Genomic DNA, 22239 nt, shown 5'->3' with positions numbered 1-22239 from the left:
AATTAAGCTTACGTCATTGGAAGGAGAACTTCAAAGAATGTTTGTAGTATGCAAGAAAAGTGACATAACTGTAACTTTGAATACTGTTGTCATGGCCTTAAAATGGCGACTAAACCCTTGAAAACGTTTTGCCTGCTCGAGATTCATTCCACAAATTCTGTGACCACTGTTCAACCAGATTTTCGGAGGAAGTTCCTGGGCGAATTCATTTAGCGTTCTAGAGCTGAATCCCGGTTTTGCTGGCATGTCAGGAGTTGTGTTAATAGTTTTCATCTTTGGGATTGCGTCATTTCTCGCGCATGCTACATTTCATGACGTTTTCCTTCCTGTAGGGCGAGTTTAATTGTTTATGCCTTTTAGCTTTTGTGAAATACGTATTTGTTAACATGAAACTTTAAGCTCTAGACTTGTTAATTTTTAAACAATTCAGATTCAATTAATGTGTCTAACCTCATTTGTTTCCATAGTGATCCTACTTTTCGATAACTTTCTACGTCCGTGTAATAAATTTAATATCCGCCATTTGCCGGGTCCCGTCTCCTTAGTGGCCACTAGTGCACAAATTTGCAAGTTCATGTTCACCAAAGGGGAAGAGAGAATAAAATTTGCATTCTCTTTTTGAATCCCTAAACAGTTTAGCAACTTCACTTCTTCACTTTTCCAGTCCATTAACAGAGATGAACCTCTGATTAAATGGCAGGAAACCGTGTACAAAGACTAACTTTCTCATCGTTGTAATAACCCTCTCTTCATATTTCCTTGCGGTGTTTAGAGAACGGCTTACGAGATGAAAGAAGATTTTTTGATTATTTTTGCTGTTTACAAGCGCTGCTGCTGTTGCTGCGAAATATTTGTTTGTACTTTTGTATAGGAACAAAGCCTTGTAAAATGATATCAGAGGTGTGAATTGGAATACACAGGAGGCGTTTGCTCAAGGCCTTGCGGTAGATTAATATCTTTTATGATTGAGTAGTGCATTGACATGTGTGTGATTGGATTTGACGGTTTTGGTTGCATTATGTAAGGAGTGTACGCCTAGATTATTTTGTTGTGCATTTTCTGATATAGGTCCATTATTTAGTAAAGGACACACAGTATAAGGTTCTACATCACGCAGCATTTTCATCTTTCTCTTAATTTATTTCTCTTAGAAGTAATGAACTGTCTCATAAAAGTTTCACAATATATTATGCATTTGTGAAAAGATTTTGTATTATGGTGTAATTTATATATACTCTAAGTGGTACTCATAGGGTGTTAATTGCGTTGCTGTTGAATGATTGCGTCTAAATATGAAATATGTAATTAAAAAGTTTTTAAACATGGTCAGTTTTGACCTGTGAAACATTTCGTAACGTGATGTTCTCTTTTTTACGTTGAGAAGTTGCTAGTCCCCGCCAAAAGTCAACCCTGTAGGACTACCACTTGCCAGCTGTCCGCGACGATTTATTCATTATTTTCTAAGCCACACTGTGTAACTTCTTTCACTGTTTTTAATGAAGAATGCTTCTCACACATACAATTGAAACTGTGTGTGTGTGTGTGTGTGTATATATATACATATATATATATATATTATTTATTTAGTATTCTGTCTGACGACAGGTCCATATGAACAGGATCCTTCCATCCTTTTCTCGGACTGGGACCTGTTCATATACGTTCTTGGCAGATGATCCAGAAGTGGTTTGCCATTGCCTTCTTCTGTGTGTGATTGGAGTAATTGTTGGGATGCCACGGAGAAACCGGGGAAACTCCGTGTTGCCTAGACCATGGCCTTGTCCAACACAAGTTATAAATTCGGGCACCGCCGGGAATCGAACCCGAGACCCCAGGATTACAAGGCCTGCGTTCTAACCGCTAGACCACCGTCGATATATATATATATATATATATATATATATATATATGTGTGTGTGTGTGTGTGTGTGTGTGTGTGTGTGTGTGTGTGTATGTATGAGCTGGGATAGCTCAGTCAGTATAGTGATTAGCTACGGGCTGAACGACCGGGATTCGATCCCCGACGGGGGCAGAGGATTTTTCCTCTAGCCTTTGCGCCCAGACCGGCTCTGGGGCCTACCCAGCCTCCTCTACAATGGGAACCGGGGTCCTTTCCCGGGGGTAAAGCCGGCCGGGGCGTGATGATGACCACTCACCCCCATCTAGTGCCGAGGTCAAGGAAGAGAGGAGCTATACCTCCACTCACCCCAAACGCCTACATGGCGTATAGTGGGACAAACTTTACTTTACTTATATGTGTGTGTGTGTGTGTTTGCTTAAAGCATGAGGACGCATAAAATTCAGCCAATAACATGAAAATAGGTCAGGTAGACATTGAGCATAGCCGGATTCTCCCAAAACTAGTCTCTGGAAACGTTGGTGTTATCTTCATTAAGCCACCTTACACGACTGGTAGCCCGAGAAGAATTTATTATACGCCGTCGCCGTGAAAGCTTAGATCATACATGGATAAGAAACGGTTTCAGTTATTTGTTAAACATTACTTGATATTAACGTCTATATGCTGCTGTGTTGAAAAATCCAGTGAAACAAAAGACTGCTTACTTTTCCGTGGCCTACTATATACATGTACCTCATAAAGTGCAACAACATACATATTTACATGTTGACGGCTCGCAACTTTCGTAATTACGGGAATATTAATTTCTGCATGCGGCTTTGTTACATTTTTCAGTAAAAGTGTGTTTGTCTGAAGTACCTCTTCAAATTTCCCATTGTTTTTAATAGACATGCATTAATAAATGGCAGTTTGAAGTCATTTTAGATGCTTGATAAGATATATTAGGTAGGAATGTTCTATCTAATCAGAACTAATTTGATCTCATCTTCTACAAGGAAAAGAGTCTCCTTTAGTTTGAGTCCTCCCACAGAATTACAATTGTTTTCGAAACTGGAATGTTGGAAGTTTTGCACGCTATAGCACGGACCAGTTATATTTCAGGTATAAACCATTCCTTTTTCCCAAAGGGGATGTTTTAAGATACGTTGGGTTGTTTTTGTAGATACGGCGGAAAGTGGCAGAGGCTGACCCGGATTCTCGCACGACCGCAGTTTTCAGGAGAAGGACAATGACTTCCTGTTCGTTTCTCTGTATTCAAACTGATGTTTGTAAAATGTTCCCGATCCCGAGACAAGTAACAGCATTCCAACTTGAAATTGAAGTGGGTTGTAAAACCGACCTATAAAACACAGAACCATTTTCGATTTGTCCTGCCAATTTTCTTCTTTGCAACACATTTCTTTTTCGCCCTATCGCTTCTTTCTTTCGCTTTTATTTTCTATACCGACTGAGCAACTGTCTGTGTGTGCTAGCCTTCAATGATTACGAATCTACATCTTAACGAACGTGTGTTATTCTGTACAGTGTAGAATTATATAACCGAAAGTAACAGTTTTAATAACAAGCCGGAACTGAAAAATAAATTCCCAAATGCGAATGAGAAATTCGATATTTGATACCAATTATCTTCTTACATTAAAATGTAATTGCGTTAAGATCGCGGATTTTAGATACTGGAAAGTTGAATAATAATCTCACTGGGAAGACTTTAAGCAAACTTTTGTAGATTTTTACGTAATCTAGAAAGCAAATAGCACTATGTTTTGCTTTTAAGCTATAAAAGTTCAGAATAATTCATGAAGACAGTTTGGTAGCACATGTCTGGTAGAAGATAAAAGGAAGACTAACTTTGAAGATGTCAGGGAGAGTACACCCCTAGCTTGTCCAAAAGGCGGGACGTGCCATGCTTAGTTATCAGCTAAAAGCTCGAGTGCTGTTCAGATACCGACAGAGTTATTAGGTTTAGCCCTTTTAAATGTGGCATTTTCAGACCCGGAATCGAGCCCTGGAAACACAGGATAAGGTCTCTAAGCCCCGTTATGACAAAGGCGTTTATAGGCATTTTAAAATAATGCTGACCCTTCATCATCAGTACTGAGAATATGGTCAGCTTCCTCATTTAGATTTAAAATTACACTTTACATAATTATTATGAATAGATATCGTATTATTTTCGAAATTTTTAATTTCAGGTTTCAGCTTTAAATTCCTTATATCTGAGTTGGTTCGGATAGATTCAAGATCACATGCATCCCACTGAATGGATCTCAATTCGGTATCTGATCAGTATGTATTAAATTTTTGGTCGACAATTTAAAATAGGCTTGTGGGTATGAACTTTGCTGTTACGTACTTCTAGGCGAGTGAAAAGCTGACATATACTGAGAAGTTCCTCATGTGCTGATCCACGCCATCTTTTACGTACCAGGGTCTAATAGTTTATTTGTTACGACTGTCAAAGTATAAGTTAAAGGAGGTTCTCACACCGTATTCAAGTAATTTTACACTTTACAAGAAGTTGCCTGAAGAGGAATTCTGTATTCACTGACCTTCTTTTTCCGATAGTAAATTGTACTCTTGACATTCCCACCTCGTGAGTTTGCTCGTCCTTTGTTTTATTGCAGATTACAGGAATTTAAAAAAGTACGTACCAAGTTAAGTCAAGATCGGTCACGCACGGGCAGTATTTTTATCCTGTAAGCCCACATTCTTTCTCTAAAGAAAGAAAATGAGGCTAAGAACTTGGCAGTAGCGCCTGTGCAATGTTCATGCGCATACTCTACTAAAATTAGACATTTTCGCCGTTTTTTCTTTGTATAATTATATTTTGTGTGTTATATTTAAACGCTTATGTAGAAACTCATTACTTAAGAAACTTATGTGTCACAATTAACGATTGTCGTGGCTTCAAAGGTGTGACGGTAGCCGTCATTGCACTGGCGAGGAGAGCGCCATCCTCAGTTTTATGAATGTCTCGATAATGTTTAAGACGTTAATGAAGAATACCAGAAACGCAAACATTTGAATTTAACTGTCCTCTTGTCCCACTTTCCATTAGAAGACACATCTAAAGACAAAGCACATACAGAATAAAATTCAAGAGTGAATAATTTAATTACATTTTCAGTTTACTGTCTGCCTCAAGATATCCATATTTTTATATAACCACAGCTTTGTTAAGGGTGGGTGGGGGGTGGTGGTTCAGAAATTTAAAACACATCTTACGCGAGCTTCAGTTTCTGATGGCGTTGAGTCTGAATATGGCTGTCTTCTGAGTTCTTGTGCCGAGTTGTCTGATAGGAGTTTAAGCTTTCCAGAAACATTGGTAAATGTCTACCAGATTACAAGGTAAAATATCCCAGAAGACAGGCTCTTGAATTAAGCTTATGTCATGTAAAATATAAAACCGTTTGTTTGATATTCATAGACTATAGGCTAGCATTATGGAAAGGGATAATTTTAGAGAAGTTATCGTAAGTTAAGAAATACAATGTAAAGAGGAAAATGGGGAAAGTTCACGGAGTCATTTCTCATCATCTAAAACTCGCATGTGACAGACTAAATATAAACATGTATCATATCGCATTACTGCAATACCGCCTGGATGCATGGTAGTCTGAACAGTTTTAACTTTCTCTGCAGATACAGCCTTCCCTTTTGCAACTAAGTTTTAATATTCGCTCTTTTGGCTAGGCTTCTCGTCACACAAAACAAATGCAAAAATGCTACGAGCAATCGATATCGAATTAGCATTTCATTCTGTTGGCCTTGGAGTAGACAGAATATTTGTTAAAAGGGTGGAAAGATATTGGAATATGGCCTGCATGTTTTTAAAACGTTTACTTTTCTATTTTGTATTCTATATCGGCTTTGGCATTCATTTATGGTAGATGTAAATCGTTTCATTCAGAGCTAAACGCGATACAGATGTATTGCACACAGAATTTGTTTCATCTTATATTCACCAAGTTGGAACTTTGAAATAATTTTTTTAGATAGTTCTAATATCTCTAATTGATGTCAAGTATTGGATTTTTATGCGATTTGAGAAATCTATTAAATTTTAGCATGTGTTTTGTGTAAAACTGAGATTATGCATGACCATACTCTCGCACTAAAAGGCTTTCCGATGTCTATCAGTCTGCATACAACAAATCGAGGACTGAATGGATTTTCCTCAAGTTTGGCAATGGAGTACAAATAGATTTTTATAACTACTGAACGCCTCTTATACAATTTAATGCCTAGAAGAAACAACGGAGCGAACGCGCCAGAACAATTTATCAACTTTCAAATTGAGTCAGATGTTAGGTTTGAAAAATAAGAAATGCATACAGAATTTTGATGGGAAAACCCATTGGAAATGTGTTCTAATACAGACGGATGTAGAGAGATAATAAGAAGTATATAATTTAAATTGTTTGGGAAGTGGGTTTTTTGAACTGGTTCAAATAAGTTCCAGTGGGGTGTTCTCATTTTGGAGGTGTTTTATTTGTGATAACAGAAACATGTCTGAAAGAAAACACAGTAATACTTCGAATCGGTGTAAATAATGACGGAGGTTTATCGGATTCTTTCAAGAACGCGCTGTCTCAGATGTGTTCACGCAGATATATGAGAAGGCGGTGGTTGTAACCTAGCCGTGTGGTGTGAATCTTCAACAAATGCTTACTTTCCCTTGATCTCGCTCGATCAGTCCAATGTCAGTTTCGTGCTGTTCGTTCTGATGGCTCCTCTTGTACCCTAGAACACACGTCTCTCCTGTATCCTAGCGAAGAAACTCTGAGAACAAAGATACATTTGATACTCTTTAAATCGGAGTGCAATTTCATGTTTTCAGAGCTACAAGACAGTGGAACATTTGTTTAAATCTGAGCATTTGATTGCATTTTCTCGTGTCTTCCGTTCAGTCTCAATAATGACGTCAACAGAACTGTCAGGTTTTTGTGAGGGTTTGTAAGACGCAAGACAGTTTTGTTACTAGTCACAGAAATTTAAGATAACTTCTTTCCGAATCAGTTTATAAGATGCTAAGAAAAATCATTGTGGCAGCATAAAACAGAAAGTGGGACCGACTTGAGTGTTGTGGATTTAAGACAGAATGTATCTTTACTTAAGGCCATAATACAGCTTTTATTATACAATGAACAAGTTTGTCGTACGTAGCTAATATTAAATATCTGCATGAATTGACTCGGAATGTTTGTGATTAAAATATCTGTTGTTTTACAGAAAAATTTCTAACTTAATTTTAATTGAATATAGACATAAATGGAAAAATAATATTAAAACGAATCTTAATATCTGTAGGCATATGAAGTGGATTGAAATGGCTGAAACTGGAATCTAAAGGCGAGCATACAGTTTGCAAGAGGCGTATACAAGGGTTAAAATTAAAATGGATCTTAAAGAATATGGGAAATTGAGGGGGAAGAACTGGCTCAAGGTGGTGTTTAGTAAGGAATATTCTTGAACAGACGAGTAACGTCTGCTGCCTAGTTGTTTCAATGTATTATGGATTCTGTTCTCAGTAATTAATAAATTAGTCTATTGCCTAGTGCAGTAGTAGTAGTGGTCCTAGTAACGATAGCAAATACGCGTAGTGTTAATAGGCCTAGGCGCAGAAATGCATGCAGAAGAAACAGGTTTACAGGTGTGAATCGGTGAGGACGAAATGGCAGAACATGTAGTAATACTCATGGAGGAGAAATGAAAACACATGAAAATTATATAGGAAAAACATTGGAACCTTGGCGTAGATTAGCTCTCAGTAATAAAATTAGTCTTAGAAAAGTAGAGTGAAATATTTAGCTGGATATATGTGGCTCAGGATAGGATCCGATAGTAGATTATTGTTTACAAGAAGGTGAACATTCTTTATCTATAAAAGCAATGACTTTCTTAAACCTTTGTAGTAAAAAAAATTAACTGAAAACTCTCCACATTAACGCGTAAAGGAAAAAATGTCTGAGTTATTTTGACATACGTATCGTATGGTAAGAACGCTGTTGAGGTTTGTTGGCTAGCCGTAAGTCCGGTACGGTTTTTTGTGGATTCAGTCAGCGAAGCTCCAAATCGCGAGTTAATTCTCTTCATCGATAACATTAATAACCGTGTCTGCAAAAATACTGAAATAACTATTTCTGCATGAGATTCCGTTTACGTGATGGTGCAGAATTTCTACATGGCCGCATGTTGGTATGCGTAAAATATATATGTATCACCAAGTAGGCTGAAGCTTGAAGAAGGTAGAGCAACCTCTAAATTGTTTTCCGCCACACAAAGTCTTTCTTTTCTTTTATCATCACGCCAGGAAAAAGAAACGCTACCAGAATGGCTGTATCCAGTTAGGTCTGTGTCACAGTCTAAAGCTGCTTCAAATGGTTTCCGGAACTTCTATCTCTGATCGGTAATATAGAAAAGAGAGGCTGTTCTATAGGAACCAGAACTTGGGTTCAGGGGAAATTCAGCGACCTCACACAAGGAACGTCAGCATCTGTCTGCATCTGCCCTGAGGTAACAGAATTTCTTTTCTTCTCTATGTGTTTTATTTTTCTTCCTTCCACTTCTTGTACTATCGATCTTGAATTCTCCAAATCTCTCTTTCTTCTTCAGCTTACCCATGGATTGGTGAATGCTAGCTCATTACGTTGGGTGTTTGAAAGTTATTAGGGCTCTGGCCTCAGGAACCTTGTATTAAAGCAGCATTATTTCGATACGTACTTGTCATCAAGGGACTGTTATAAGTTTCTGGTACAGTTACGTCCCATTGTTCTGTATACATGGATACATCCGTTTGCTATTTATTTCTGTCGCAATGTTAATGCACAATGTGGGTCCGCAAAATTATTGTCAGCCAAGAAATGGGGCAAGATCGTAAAAGGTAACTTACTTTTATCATCTACCAGAGAAGTTTATGTAGCAGCAAGTCTTGAAATTTGTGTTAGAATGGTATGCAGTTCGAATCAGTGCTGTCCTGTATGCTATTTCGGCTGGGGGTTTGGTGTTTTACAATGGCTGTCCAGACGGATTCATTTATGTACGGTTTATTTAACTGTCTGTTGTTGAAACAACGCTATTTGATAACATATACATCGTGACATTTATGATTATCACGGCGGCGAATAAGATGGTTGCCTTCTGGTTTGTTGCGTCTTGTAGACAGGTAGAAGTTTATCAACATTTCAGAGATGTTTGATGCCTGTATTATCAGGTTACAGATATTCCCGCAATGTATTCGTCGCCCTAGTGAAGCAGGCAGCAAACACATTCAAATCAGTCACAGGCAGACGGACTGTTTAGTATTCATATTTCAGTGACGAGTAAAGCTGTCTTTGTAATTAATTAAACCACACGACTTGCATACATATGGAGGAGGAGTTATATTGCTGCATGCATTCTTGATGTGGGCACTATTTCAATGTGCACGATAACTAAGAACTGATAACAGCTGCAAATTTAAGATTAGTTAAGGAAAGACACTTTACAATCATTCGAAATTTATCACCCTACAATGATTTTCCGTTAGAACTAGAGTATTCCTTCTTATGAAAGTATCCATTTTTGTGCGTAGTTATTCCTCTACACGTTGATTTTTAACTTTGACTTCCATTTTGCTTTTCCAATTTTACTCAGTTAAAGCTTCACACGGTTGTAATGCAACAAACATATTGCTGCCATACGTAGCAATTATATATTTAAAAAGCACTGAAATATTATTTATTCTGAAAAAAAAACTGTAATACAATTCTTGCTTATGTGGTCCTTCATTTCTCATACGTACGTTTAAGTAAAACTTTGCATATTATTAGGCCGGCCTGTTTTTTGCAGTTCAGATCAAATTTGAAGAAGTCAGCTGTAGCGTGACATAACTTAATGTTGCCGATTATACTTATAATATTATAAATATATGTAAAATTACGTTGCAAAGTGCGCGGTTTACGTTTTGATACTCCATTATGCGTGTGTGCATGCATTTATAACTACCTATTTGTGCTTCAATATTTTCATTTTGAAAGACTCCAGACTGTAAATTTTATATGCAATACTGTCATTAAGTTAGATTGGTGTCTCTGTGTTCTTGTTCTTGAAATTTAATATGATAATTTCCTTTCCTTTAGAAATCAATTAATTTATTTCCAAAAATATTAATTTACCGCTTTGTAATCATCGGATACAGACTAAGCCAAGGAAAGGAAACGGACAAACAGATATCTCAGTTATCAGAAACGTACTTTAAAGAAACTGTGATCATGCCATCAATTTTCTGGACCATCCAGCTCTTAGAGATGTGGTCGCTTTAAAGGTTTTACTTTCTGGTTTTCCTCTCGTAATGGCCTTTTGGTAAGTGGAATGTCAAGCAAGTGTTCACAAATGACTGTACTTTCAGCCGCCTAATGCTGGTCAAGTGCACGAATCACATGACCGGAATTCGAAACCAGGGTCTTTTTGTTGTGCTGATGATTGAATCGGTACATTTTTATTCTGGAACATCCACGAAACTTTCTTTCAGAGATTTTACAGAAAATAAAATCAGAGGATAGAATTATGCTAGACGACTGAGAGGATTATAGAATGTTCTGTTTATTAAACCTCGGCCTAATTTGCTGTAGTTGTTAAGGTAATTACAGACGAGATATTATGCAACAACGTCAAGGCTGCTTTGAGCGATGTCCTGTCTGCTCAGCTGTAATATAACTGCTTGCAGGATGCTCTTGAACAGTCTATATTTTTTTTTATTTATCCAGTGAGTCCCATAGTTCTTTGTAAAATCTAAATGTTTATCGTTCTGTTGGCAGAGACCGCCTTTGAACCCTGTCTTTGGCCACACCTATCCAGTCTGTTCGCATTACACTGTAATCACTTTAATGTCCATCTTTAATTTATTATCACATATAAACTCAGACCTTCCAAGGAGACGCACTTGAACTTGAGAAATAAGAAGTAACAAGAGGATTGAGACAACTGCATAATGGGGATCTTCGTAGCTTTTACTATTTGTCAAATGTTACTAGGGTACTTATTATCAAGTACGAATTAGATGTAAGTTTTCGTAGAAAAATGAGAAATGCCTACAACAGTTTAACCTAGAATCACTGACGGAAGAAACGACATGGAATATCTAGCAATACATGGAAGGATACTCTTAAAGAAATCACAAGACAAATAAGGATAAGGATGTGCGCTGGATTGCCGTGATTTTGAACAATTTTGGTGGGGGGGGGGGGGGGGTTTCTTTTGAACATAGCAATAAATCATTGGGTTGCGCAAGGACTGGGGATGTCTTGACCAGTTGAATGACTGTCAGGTAAATTTATCCTTGGTACTTCCTACGTACCACCCCATGAAGACGTATGGAGGCTTGGAAGTAAAGCTCCACTCTCTCTTGACCCCGGTACTAGATGGAGGTGAGTGGTCAACATATGTCCACTTTACCCTGCATGGAATGGGTCGCCTATATCCATTAAATAGGAAGAATGTTAGTTCCTCACAGCCGATCTGGTCGCTGTAACTGTAGCTAAGGCAAACAAATCTTGTCCTTGCTGGGAATCGAATGCCGGTTGACCAGCCACTGGATTGATTGAACTGCCCGACTCTACGACTGTAAACTTTAAGAAAATATTCTTCACGGAGGAATTAGGTTATGAAGTTTAAGTGATATACTGTACTGTTCTTTATAAAGTAAATTCTTCCCCTTCATTAATAAAAGAACGCCTTCTTGAAAGATTGAAAACCAATTTCCCACGATCTGCAAGGATGTAAGGGTAGTTCTTTCCGCACCCCCGTACATCCCCTTCGCTGTTCCCGTCTCCGCCCAATTCCCATCTCGCGGACCTGTGTAAGTCAACATGAACTGCTCTTAGCTCGCCATCCGGTTGCTGTGCAGTTTGCCTGAAAAGCCTTTCAGAGCTCATGCGACAACAGAATGGCGGAACAAGGTCTTTCTCACGCACACAAACTGCATTGAGATGAGAGAAGAAGAGGGCGCAGCATCCCGGCAGAAACTTCAAACAGCTTGTTAAGCTCGAGGAATCTTAAAGCTCTGTTGCAAGTTTGTTTCTGTGTGCTAGTATATAGGCTGTCTTCCGTTCTTATGTGCGGGCGCCTGCACCAGACATATTTTCACGACATGAGGTAGCCACGTGAATCTTACTGAGTTGTGGTCGTCGCTAGTTGTATACAGTTAATGAAAGTGATGTTTTATGTATTGTTAGACTGCTACGAGAGGAACATGAAATATTTTAAATGAGATTTCAGGTTCTCAAGCCGGAGAGCATGAAGAAGGCTGTCCCCTGCGTTTTTGCGACATGTAGTCTGCTAGAAGTTTAGCGATATTTCAGAGCTGCTTCTGCCTCGGTCATCAGGGTGGCGAGGAAGCCGCGTGCGGCATACATTTCCATGAAACATCTTTGTTGGACGTAAAATGAGATTATGGCAGTCGGAAGACATACATTTGAGATCTTAGTTGACAACAGTAATTCAGATCGAGCAATATTCCCATTTTAAATCTCTGTTCAGTTATTTCAGATGTTTCTTCTTCTCTCAAAGTCTCAGATTACACAGGTTAAAATATATGCTTAACATTTGAAGAGATGGAAACGAAATAAACTGAATAAGAATACAAATATCATATTGCTCGTTACATTCTCTGCATTGGTTATGTTAACGTTCGCCGGAAATTTGCGCCTTTCAGTTGCTGAAATTGTAGGAGAGCATCTGGGAATTGTATATTCATTACCCTGGTTAGTACACTCGTGTCAAGCGGCTGGAAATCTGTCGAAATTCGACGAGCCATTCCTGACGAAATGAGAGAGCAGGTGCTTAAAATTCTGACGTGTGAGAGAGAGAGAGAGAGAGACGCCATTACGTATAAGGTTATGAAGTTTTGTATAGTAACAGATCTTTGGAAAGTGTGTGACTTGTAAAGTATAAATTCTCCAGAAAATGTAAATTATGTACACAGTGACGAGCGGTTTGTCCTTGAAATGGTGATTTTAAGACCAAAACGTTAAGTCTATTGGGAAGTCGTATAGAAAATTTTAATTTTAATTTTAATTTGCGATCGCTTATTGCTGGAAGTCCTTATTAACCATGACAACGAAAGTAATGTCTTTATATACTCGTTCATGAATCCATGTTTCAGGATTGTTCTCAGTTGAACACTGATTCTTTATATGCCAACGTTGGAGCCTTATTCTTTAATTATTCATTCAAGTTCGGTTATGTTGACATATCTTCGGTTTCTCCATCTCTCATCCATTAGAAAAATCCGTCTGCTCGGTTTCAAGTTAGCTTAGAATTTGACAGGCTTCACACGATTAATATTATTCCTTGGATGAAAAATCCTCACATTGCAATAGAGGATAACACAAATCAGAATAACTTATCGATAAGTTATTTTTCTTTAATTTTAATAGACAAAATATGTTACTGCAGTATTTATCATAACCACTATTAGCGTGTAGGTAAAATACAGCGTTGAAAATCTATGAGTGATACATCGGTAACCAAAACGTATATTATATTATGCCCTTTCTTGAACATGTTTTATAGTACGTACAGAAAAACTGTGATAAGGACGATCTTCAGTAAACACAAAAGACAATTTGTGTTATCAAGATGTTGTGTATGCTCCTGTCGCTCCTCTTTGTCCGTTTCGGTCTTCATTTAATGGTCCAGCAGGAAAACAGAACAAACAGTTTGAATGATACATCACTATTTTATGAAAAACGTGTACGTTAACTCTTGAATGAAATGAAGAGGAATGAATTATCTAACAGCGTGTGTGCTATTAGATACGTCGTCTAGTGCAGACTGTGAACGACTTCACAAGGTGTTTCAAAACTTGTTTTCCGTCTGTGTTAACACTGGGGACAAAGGGTCAAAACGTCAAATCTATCCGGTCAAATAGCACACGCCGTCATTACTTGTACGCTGAGACACTTCTTCTGACCTTTTACGTTTTGCTGTCCCTAACTCCTCCTCTGTTGACACACAAAGTCGGCAGCTTTCATATTTTGCTCTACATGGTTAGTCACACATTTGTTCCGACTTTATAGCCATATTTTTGTTCCCCTGTGCCTTTATAAGTCCTGTCTACAAGGTTAGTGATTTGATGATTAGCGTACTAGCTGAGTTTCCCGAAGGGTTTGTGTTCAATCCGAACCTTTGTCGCTAAAAAAGTGTCAAAGTCTGCAGATGCGTCTGTAAATTAGTGTACGTCAAGCAGTTGGCAAGGTTCAAGATGAGATTCCTATTCATTTTTGTATGTATTACACCGATATTCCACATAATTATACATTTATAGGTCTGTATGTATAACAAAGCCGTTGTCTCCTTTGATTACAACTTACATAGGCCATGTTTAGAGGTTTAAAATACATCTGATTTTGTCGATGCGAAGAATTTTCCATGGCTGCCGTTCTTTCATTCATACTTGATAACATGTCTACGGATCTTCCTCAAGAACAGCCTACTGAATGTTTAACCTTATCATACCAACATTCATTTCATGCGCCCTGCCACAGTTTCATAATTAAGGGCGTGGCTCACGATTTATAGCGAAGTCGTAAGAAGCACCAATGGGACTGTGTTGGCAATTTGCTTTGGTGACTGAGTAATACCGTTGGAAATTCAATTAGGGCACGCGAAAAATGAAGAAAGGAATTTTCATACACACAGCTGAAGCAGGTTGTTCCAAATCTTGGGCTGGGAGAAAGCGTGACGGTAGTTCGTCGAAGATCCACTCCATGTCTGCCAGCCATGCAGGGCGAAACACGGGGCAGCGGTAATCAGTACAAATCGCTCTTTGCCCATGCACAGATTTAACGTTTCCTTTAATTTGTTGGGGGGCCGCGCGGTCTGAGGCGCGGGCCTTGTGCCGCTTGGTCACTGGGACCGTGGGTTCGAATCCCACTCAAGCCATGGATGTTTGTCCGCGTTTTTCTGTGTTGTGCTGTCCTGTGTACAGGTAGAGGCCTTGCGACGGGCCGATCCCTCGGCCAAGGAGTCCTACCGAAATGTCTATAGATCAAGCCGACGAAAAGTTGGAAGCTGCAATGCTCAGGCACTTGAAGAACGGGTCGTTCTCAGTATCCCAGTTTAATTTGTTTCTCAGATTGTATAACAGCTATGTTACTGATGACGATGGTGTTCAGTCGACTTTGGTTCTTCAAACCAAAACATGTTTTATAAAGCAGAGTCTAGTCAAGTTTTTAAGGCTTGTTTAAACCCCTCTAGTTAATTTTGAGTCAACATTGATATATGAGAAGGTTATGCGTGTATAATGTAATACACAATTTTAAGCCATCTGGGGTAGATATACATTAAGACTGAACGCGTTTATTAATAGTCAATAAAACCTGTTTCAATAGGAATAAAATATTTGTACCGAAAACTGTACGAAGGGACACAGGATTTTTCATATTGTTAACGTAGTTGTGTTACGCTATTGACAGGATGGGTCAATCAGTAAGGTAAATGTATGCAAGATGGCTGCTTGTGTTTGGGACGGGAATGTTTTTTTATCATGTCTATGGTGGGTCTGCACAGAACCTAGAGTCCTGTTCTGTGTCCATATATTGGGAGATAAAATTATGAGTGCTGTACGACTTCCCAGTGATTTAATATGCTCGTACAAGTTACAGCTCTTCAGTCTAGAGGAATGTGTTCAGGACGTGACTGAGACCTTTTCATCATATTGCTCCTAGTAATTAGTAGACACGTGAAGTTATACCTGTCCGCAGGGTGGCAGCACTCATCCGTTGTGATTGTTACAGCTCGGTGGCATTTGGTCGGAACATGATAACTTTACAGAAGAGCGACTTTTTTAAGTCGCAGTGCTGGCTGTATTTCTACAATTATCATGCATAGACCACTCCCCTGGAAGCAATTCTATATGAATTAACATATCAGATATTTATGAAATGAAAGAAGACCTAAGATTCAGTCAGCACCTTTGCTTGCCATAAAATCACCAAATTTTTAGGTCTTATGTGTTGATCAGACACCACAGAACTGTTTGGCGGGTCTCCAGATTTCATATTATAAATTTTCATTATTAGGCTGTACTTGGCTTTGTTTTATTTTGGTCTGATGACGCTAAATTCTAGAGGGCAGCCTCTGTGACGACGGCCATTTGGTCGACCGAGGAGGGTGGAGAATAGTATGAAGTTAGATTGTAAGGATGTAGGTCGGAGAATAGAAGTTACATGGCAATGACTCTGGAGCCTGTCCATTGACGGTCTTTTGCTATCTGGAACCTTCGAGTTCCACTACCAGAATGTTGGTTTCTTGACCAAGGTCAATGATAAATTATTTTAAGTATGCATTTGAAATTTATATAGTTTAAAATCTTAGGCTATCTACTTGTATGGATTGTAGTCTTTTGGGTTGTGACGCCGTGTAGACTAGTAGGTGGTTACCGGGTATATTACTTGTCACCTACAAGACTGCATGTCGTCTCACGCCAAAAGACTGGAATCTGCTTACTAACCGAAGCGAAAGTCACAAATCCCATGTCTGTTATTACGTAGCAGTCTACTAGTTGAGTGAAAAGCAAGTCCTTCCAACTGAAATCTGCGACAGGTCAACGACTAGTGTTTTATACTTGTCAAGAGTCAGCATTCAACACACATAATTTTTAAGTTAATTAATATAATTTAAAAAAAACATTTTGGCGAATAAAATTTAAAATGTGGCGTTTAACAAAGTTTTTTTTTTTTTAAACAGTGCATCACCTAATGCTCGAAACTATCACAGCAACACTATATTGGTAGATTCATAATTCTTAAAAGCCTTTGCTCTTAGTACCGTCAACGTCTCGTGGAAGGTTCTGTACGATTTTGATGTCAGACAAGAGACGCAGTAGAGTTCCGTCTGCGTTACTTCCGGGTTGTAGGTACGTGCCTCTCTCGCTGATGTCAGAGAGAGCAGAGAGCGATTTCGACATTTCTTCCCTCAAGATTATTTTTTACAGAGCAAGTAAATACGTGAGGAACATTCAAAGAATATCCTCGCAAAAGACACTTCCAGTATCTGCTCCATTCACATAGCCACAAGGAACTCTGTGCAGAAGTTTCATTCAAGACTTGCCTTTTATAAGGGCGTTTAAAACATTATCAAGGAACGATTATATTCTTTTAGATTTTGTCGCCGTGTATACTCGTAAATAGGTTTCAATGTTTCGGAGAAACGTACTGCATCCATCTTCATTGCTGATGTGGCGATGCTGGGAAATGGAGGGATTTATATAGGATTAGATAAAAGGCAAACTGTGGGAGTGGACAAACTCACATCCCAGCTTTGCCGCATGAGGTTTGAAGATGGATTTAAGATTCTTCGCCGAATCGATGGCATCTACCAAGGAGCCTACATGGCACCAAACCGACATCATCATCATCATCTTCACCGCCTTAAAAACCTCAGATTATGTCCGAATATCAGGGAATATCATTTTATTTTTGCTCTGGCTGAAATAGTCATGCCATTTCAGCGCTAGTAATATTTGTTTCCATTACGAAACTATACATCAGACTGTTTAATAATAAATTTCTGTAAGCCAGCCATGAAAGAAATATTCTTGCAACTTAAGTATTACGCTTCTGGTACCGGGGTGTAATAAATATACACAGCTGTAAAATAACCGTGAACCAGAATATGACGTAATAGGCTGTGGTAATGTCTGTATAGCGGTTGATAAAGCGCAAGCTGTTTAGAATACCGACGTCTCTCATCACCGATAAAAAATGAGAGAATTATATTCTGAATGAGGAAAAATCCTTCATGTAACCACGAAATCTGCATCTTTATGTAGATGATAAAGCAGTGTTGGTCCCTGCGGTACGTCCTGGCAACTTCTGAGTTTCGGATAACGGTCTTTAAAGACACTTTAATACTCTTCCACAAAAAACCTTGTTGTATATCAGATAATAATTTCCTTAGAAATGTGCTACTTCACAGAAGGAGAAAAAAACCTTTCTTGAACATTAGGAAGTTTAATTAGCCATACAAAATCCACTGTCCTCCTGAGTATTCGTTCTTTATATTCCATATTTGTCTTTCTTTCCCTCGTATTCTTTCTTTCTTTATTATGTTGTTCGTATGGTTTTATTTACTCGTTTCCTTCTCTTTTTTCTTTACTACATTACGTCTTTCCTTTTCTTCTTTCTCTCTTTCGGTGACTATATTTTTCTGTGTTCATCATTCTTTAACTTCTTGGCACAATCAATACAATTATCTCATACTCTCTGAGAGAAAAGTTGTTCTTTTGCCATACTGTATAGAGTATATATATATATATATATTTTGTAATGATTAACTTTCAGTCCATATATTTTGCAGAGTAAGGTCGGTGAGTTAGTGGCTTTCGTTATACGACGCGTTACTTTGCAGATAATAATTGTAACACAGCTTCAAGAATTATGGGAAATGCTTACTGCAGTTTCTTCAAGAAACTTGTAATAAACCTACTAGCTTGACCTCGACGTAGATGACAAAGTATATCTTATGTAAACGAGGGCGTTTAAACCCAGGGCTAGGCCTATGCGGGATAGAAATTTGTTCAATGACGGTTTTGAAGTAATTGGTTTATAAAAAACAGGAAATTATTTCACCAGCTGATGAATAATAAATATTGCTCAAGGAATTTCCCGTGCCATGAGATAGAGTGGTAAATTATTGAGAGAAATATATGGTGTGCAGTTTCTAAAAAGCCAATACTAATGGTCTTTCTGAATTCTTCTAATTTTACCTATCAAATGTGTCTCAGATATAACGTTTAATTTTTAAATCTAATGTTAAACAGTGTTTAATGTATGATCTAATACTAGTTTGACTCCTAAGTTCTCACAGCCCCTGCAGTGACAATTTTATATGCACCTGGAGTTAGATCGTCCTTTAAAATCAGAAATGTCTCATGTAAAATTTCTGAAGGGCAGCAGAAAAGGGAACAAGTTGTTTGCGAACGTGAAGTTGTGTAAACAGAGTCTGGAAACGGGAGAGCAAATCTAATAAGAACTAACGGAATCAACATCCCGCACTCTCCTTTTATGACAGGATGTTGAAAGACTGGCTTCAGACGAATATTCTTCTTGTAGCTACTTATTGGAAAACTAACCTACAAATTTCTACACAGAAATGTTGCTAACTCATACGTATAGTCTATTTATTTGAGAAGGTGGTAATGAAGAATTAATTGAAAGGGATATGAAAGGAAGTGGTCAAGGCATAATTCTAGGTACTACAAATGTATTTGCCAGAAGGGATTAAGGAAAACCACGAAGAAGCCGAGCTAACCACTCGACCATGACGTTAGGTCGTACGTACAAGTATGTAGAACATATTTGTTTCATTTCTGTTAACTAGTTACTTGAATTGTGAAGGAGTTGAATTTAAAAAGTCACGCATATTCAGTATTTCTTTGAAGATGATATTAAAATTAAAACTACTACTTGCGACCTAAAATGCGGTACATGAGAACGGAGATTACTGTGTGAGGAGAAAGTTCAGTTTGCTGCTTTGTTCTGTTGTTATTGCTTTTATTTTTATTGTTTTTGTGATTAAATAAGCGAAAGGTGCTTTGATCGAAATGTGCGCCATATGGATATACCGGGGGAATAAGGCTGCACAGAATTATTTATTTGTAAGTTAAAAAACCCTCTTTCGAGATCTGGATGTAGAACATAATAAAGTAAGAATCTACTTCCTTAGAACTAGGTGATTAATGCATTATTAATATTGAAGTAATTCATATTGTGATTTAATTTTGAAATAATTATTATAGACTTCAGGTCCCTTAGCATCAGAAAGTTTTTTAAATAGCTGAATGACTGTCAGTACAGAGACACTGATCAATTGAGCGAGGCAACCACTTCGTTAATTCAGTGGTTGATTGATTAATTAGTATTCGCTGTGTGGATCCTTTGTCAGCACAAAATGACACATCTTGACATCCTTAGATTACGCATGGAAGAGACGGCCACAGTATGTAGAGAGTAACTGAGGAAATATTGAAGAGTCCTCGTATAACTTGTACGGCTGGTCGGCCAGCTTGGTTCAGCATGGGGCAAAAATAGTTCAGCATAAAATGTTCCGCTTTATAAAATATTCACAAGGTATTGTTACTGTAGTTAAATCTTTGGTAACTACGATGCATTGGGCATGTAGCTAGGATGAGAGCAAACACGGAATGCTTACTGAATTTCTTGGCGGAAATCACCTATAAGTCGGATACTTGAAAGACGGAGTGAGGTTCGAGGATGGCATTGAGATGGGTTGAGATCCTGTCGGGCTTTTGAATTAGCGACACTAAGGTATTCTAACATTTAATAGCGAAATTAAATTAAAACGTTAGTGAAAACTAAATATCATTTGCACACTATATTCGAAGTTTTAGGATTTCTGACGTCGGTGCGTTGAAATGTGTGAAATTGTGCTTTTGGGCTTTGTTAGTTATTCATTTATCTAGCCAAACTAGGGGGCCCAGAATAATTTTCCGGTCCTCTTCACACTTTTTACTTGTTGATGAAAGCAGAACGCAGCTTTCGAAACGTTTTTTTTATTATTTTATAATTTAGAAGATGGAAAATTTCCAAAAGAACAGTTTTACAGACGAATTTCTTAATCTCGTTCTAGAGGCCTCGCGTAGGAATATTTTTAATTTTACCTTATATTGACGCCAAATTATTTACAATTCAAACTCGATAACTTTACTCTACCGTTTCTTTAATTAATAATTCGCCGCAGTTTTGTAACGTGAAAATATATTCCGGGAAAGACATCCCTGTAGACGGGGAAGAAATTAAATGCATTCGAAATTAAATTTCAGACTCCGAATTTCCTGGATACGGAACAGTAGAAGCTGGCCAACTTTGTACGCCATCTTAACGTTGGGCGAGTAATTCCAGTTAATTCCACACAATCCCCGGAAGCCTTTCTTATGACGTCACCGTCTTCAATCTTTGCTAAGGAGAGACAGGAGGATATTAAATTATTACAGAAGCCTGAATCTGACTAGGAACTGACTTCTGAAAACAAGGTGGAGCTCAGTGAAATTCGTACATTTCCCATTACTTTGTACATGCCGTATTGCTACATTCGAATTTTAAACTTGGCGCTTGTGATGGGAACTGAATCGATATTCGCACTTATAAAGATTAAGTCATTTCATCTGTAAATCTATGTGGTCAATAAAATAGACTGAATCTTTCGAAGCGGTAGCACTACATTCGGTGGGTATCTGCTTCAAATCTCGACCGGCCATTAAATTATTTCATTTTTTCCTGTATGTCCAGGAAAATGCCGATTCGAATAATCCACAGTCACGTTTATCAAAACCTTTACCTAATTATCTACCATTTTCACTCGACACTCTACGACCTCTGCAGCTGGGGCATCGTTGCCAAGAAATGTTGACAGCCAATCTGTTTATTCATTTTAAGTTCCTAGTCAGAAGATTCTATACTGGATTTTAATCATAATTTGGAGATTGGAAGTGAATTTTCTGCCTGAAGTTAATTTTAATGTCACCGGCAGGTATTTTGATGCTTCTCGCGTGTTTGGTAGAAGTCGGTTTACATTCTTTAACGGGTTACCGGCTACCATATAAATGTCTTCTTGCAATTGTCATCAGTCGTTCCAGTTGCATACATCACAAGGAATTTATATTTTAATAAGTCATGGCTATGTAGACCAGTAGCGAAGATATACGGTGTCTGCATGACACTTGAAGTAACTGAATACTTTATAAGCCAGCACTCCGAAGATGACTGAGTCACGAGGACACGTAACAGTACATGTGCTGAAGCGTCCAATACTGTCCAAAGAATGTGGTGCTAAGAGTAATATTTGTATCTGAAAAGGGATAAGTTACAGGTGATGGAGCCAGCTGCAAGATGAGAGGCTTTGTGATGTGTATATTTCCTTCAACAGATATGTTTCGAGCTGATCCAGTCAAGGAAGATGCAATGAGCGGAACATAAGCAGATGAGATACGCATATGCGGTACACAATTTTAGTTGGAAAATCGGAATAAAAGAGATCACTTGGAAGTCTAAGAGTAGAAGGAAGATTAATATTAAAATTTTAAGCCAAAGGTCGCCCCTGTATCATTTAGCAATCCAGTCCGTAGGTTTACCGCAAATAACACTCTTAGTCAGGGCTTCCGTGCACAGCAAAAGTAAGTCTATGAATTACAGCACAGAAAGCCATTGTTCCCAGGAAGTCCATAATAAGGAACCAGTAGATATGTGATAAGTTACGATGTAAGCGGTAAACTGTTGCAATTGTTTAATTGGTGTTGTTTAAAATGTGTCAGAAACAACACATTATACTTAAGTAAAAACATTAAGCAATTTTTCAATTATAAAACGTGTTTCTGT

At 38.1% G+C, this 22239-nt stretch overlaps 1 protein-coding gene across 3 annotated transcripts in view; it reads left to right on the top strand.

The window, feature by feature from the left end:
* The window catches only part of LOC110832180 (mariner Mos1 transposase), a 349358-nt gene that overhangs the window by 153150 nt on the left and 173969 nt on the right, over nucleotides 1-22239 (top strand). Inside the window, exon 2 of one of the 3 annotated variants that reach the window (XM_087349460.1) lies at nucleotides 4054-4147. The exons of the other annotated variants lie outside the window; for them this stretch is intronic. Coding sequence (XP_087205586.1) covers nucleotides 4108-4147 — 40 coding nt within the window. The 5' untranslated portion in view covers nucleotides 4054-4107. The remainder of the gene's footprint in view (nucleotides 1-4053; nucleotides 4148-22239) is intronic. 3 annotated transcript variants of the gene reach the window in all.

The sequence above is a fragment of the Zootermopsis nevadensis genome, unplaced genomic scaffold (assembly GCF_977971745.1).
Source record: "Zootermopsis nevadensis isolate Lab colony 2312 unplaced genomic scaffold, Znev_1.0 Znev_ptg000002l, whole genome shotgun sequence".
Lineage (NCBI taxonomy): Eukaryota > Metazoa > Arthropoda > Insecta > Blattodea > Termopsidae > Zootermopsis > Zootermopsis nevadensis.
Note: the sequence above shows the minus strand (reverse complement) of the source record. Positions and strands in the feature narration are given on the sequence as shown.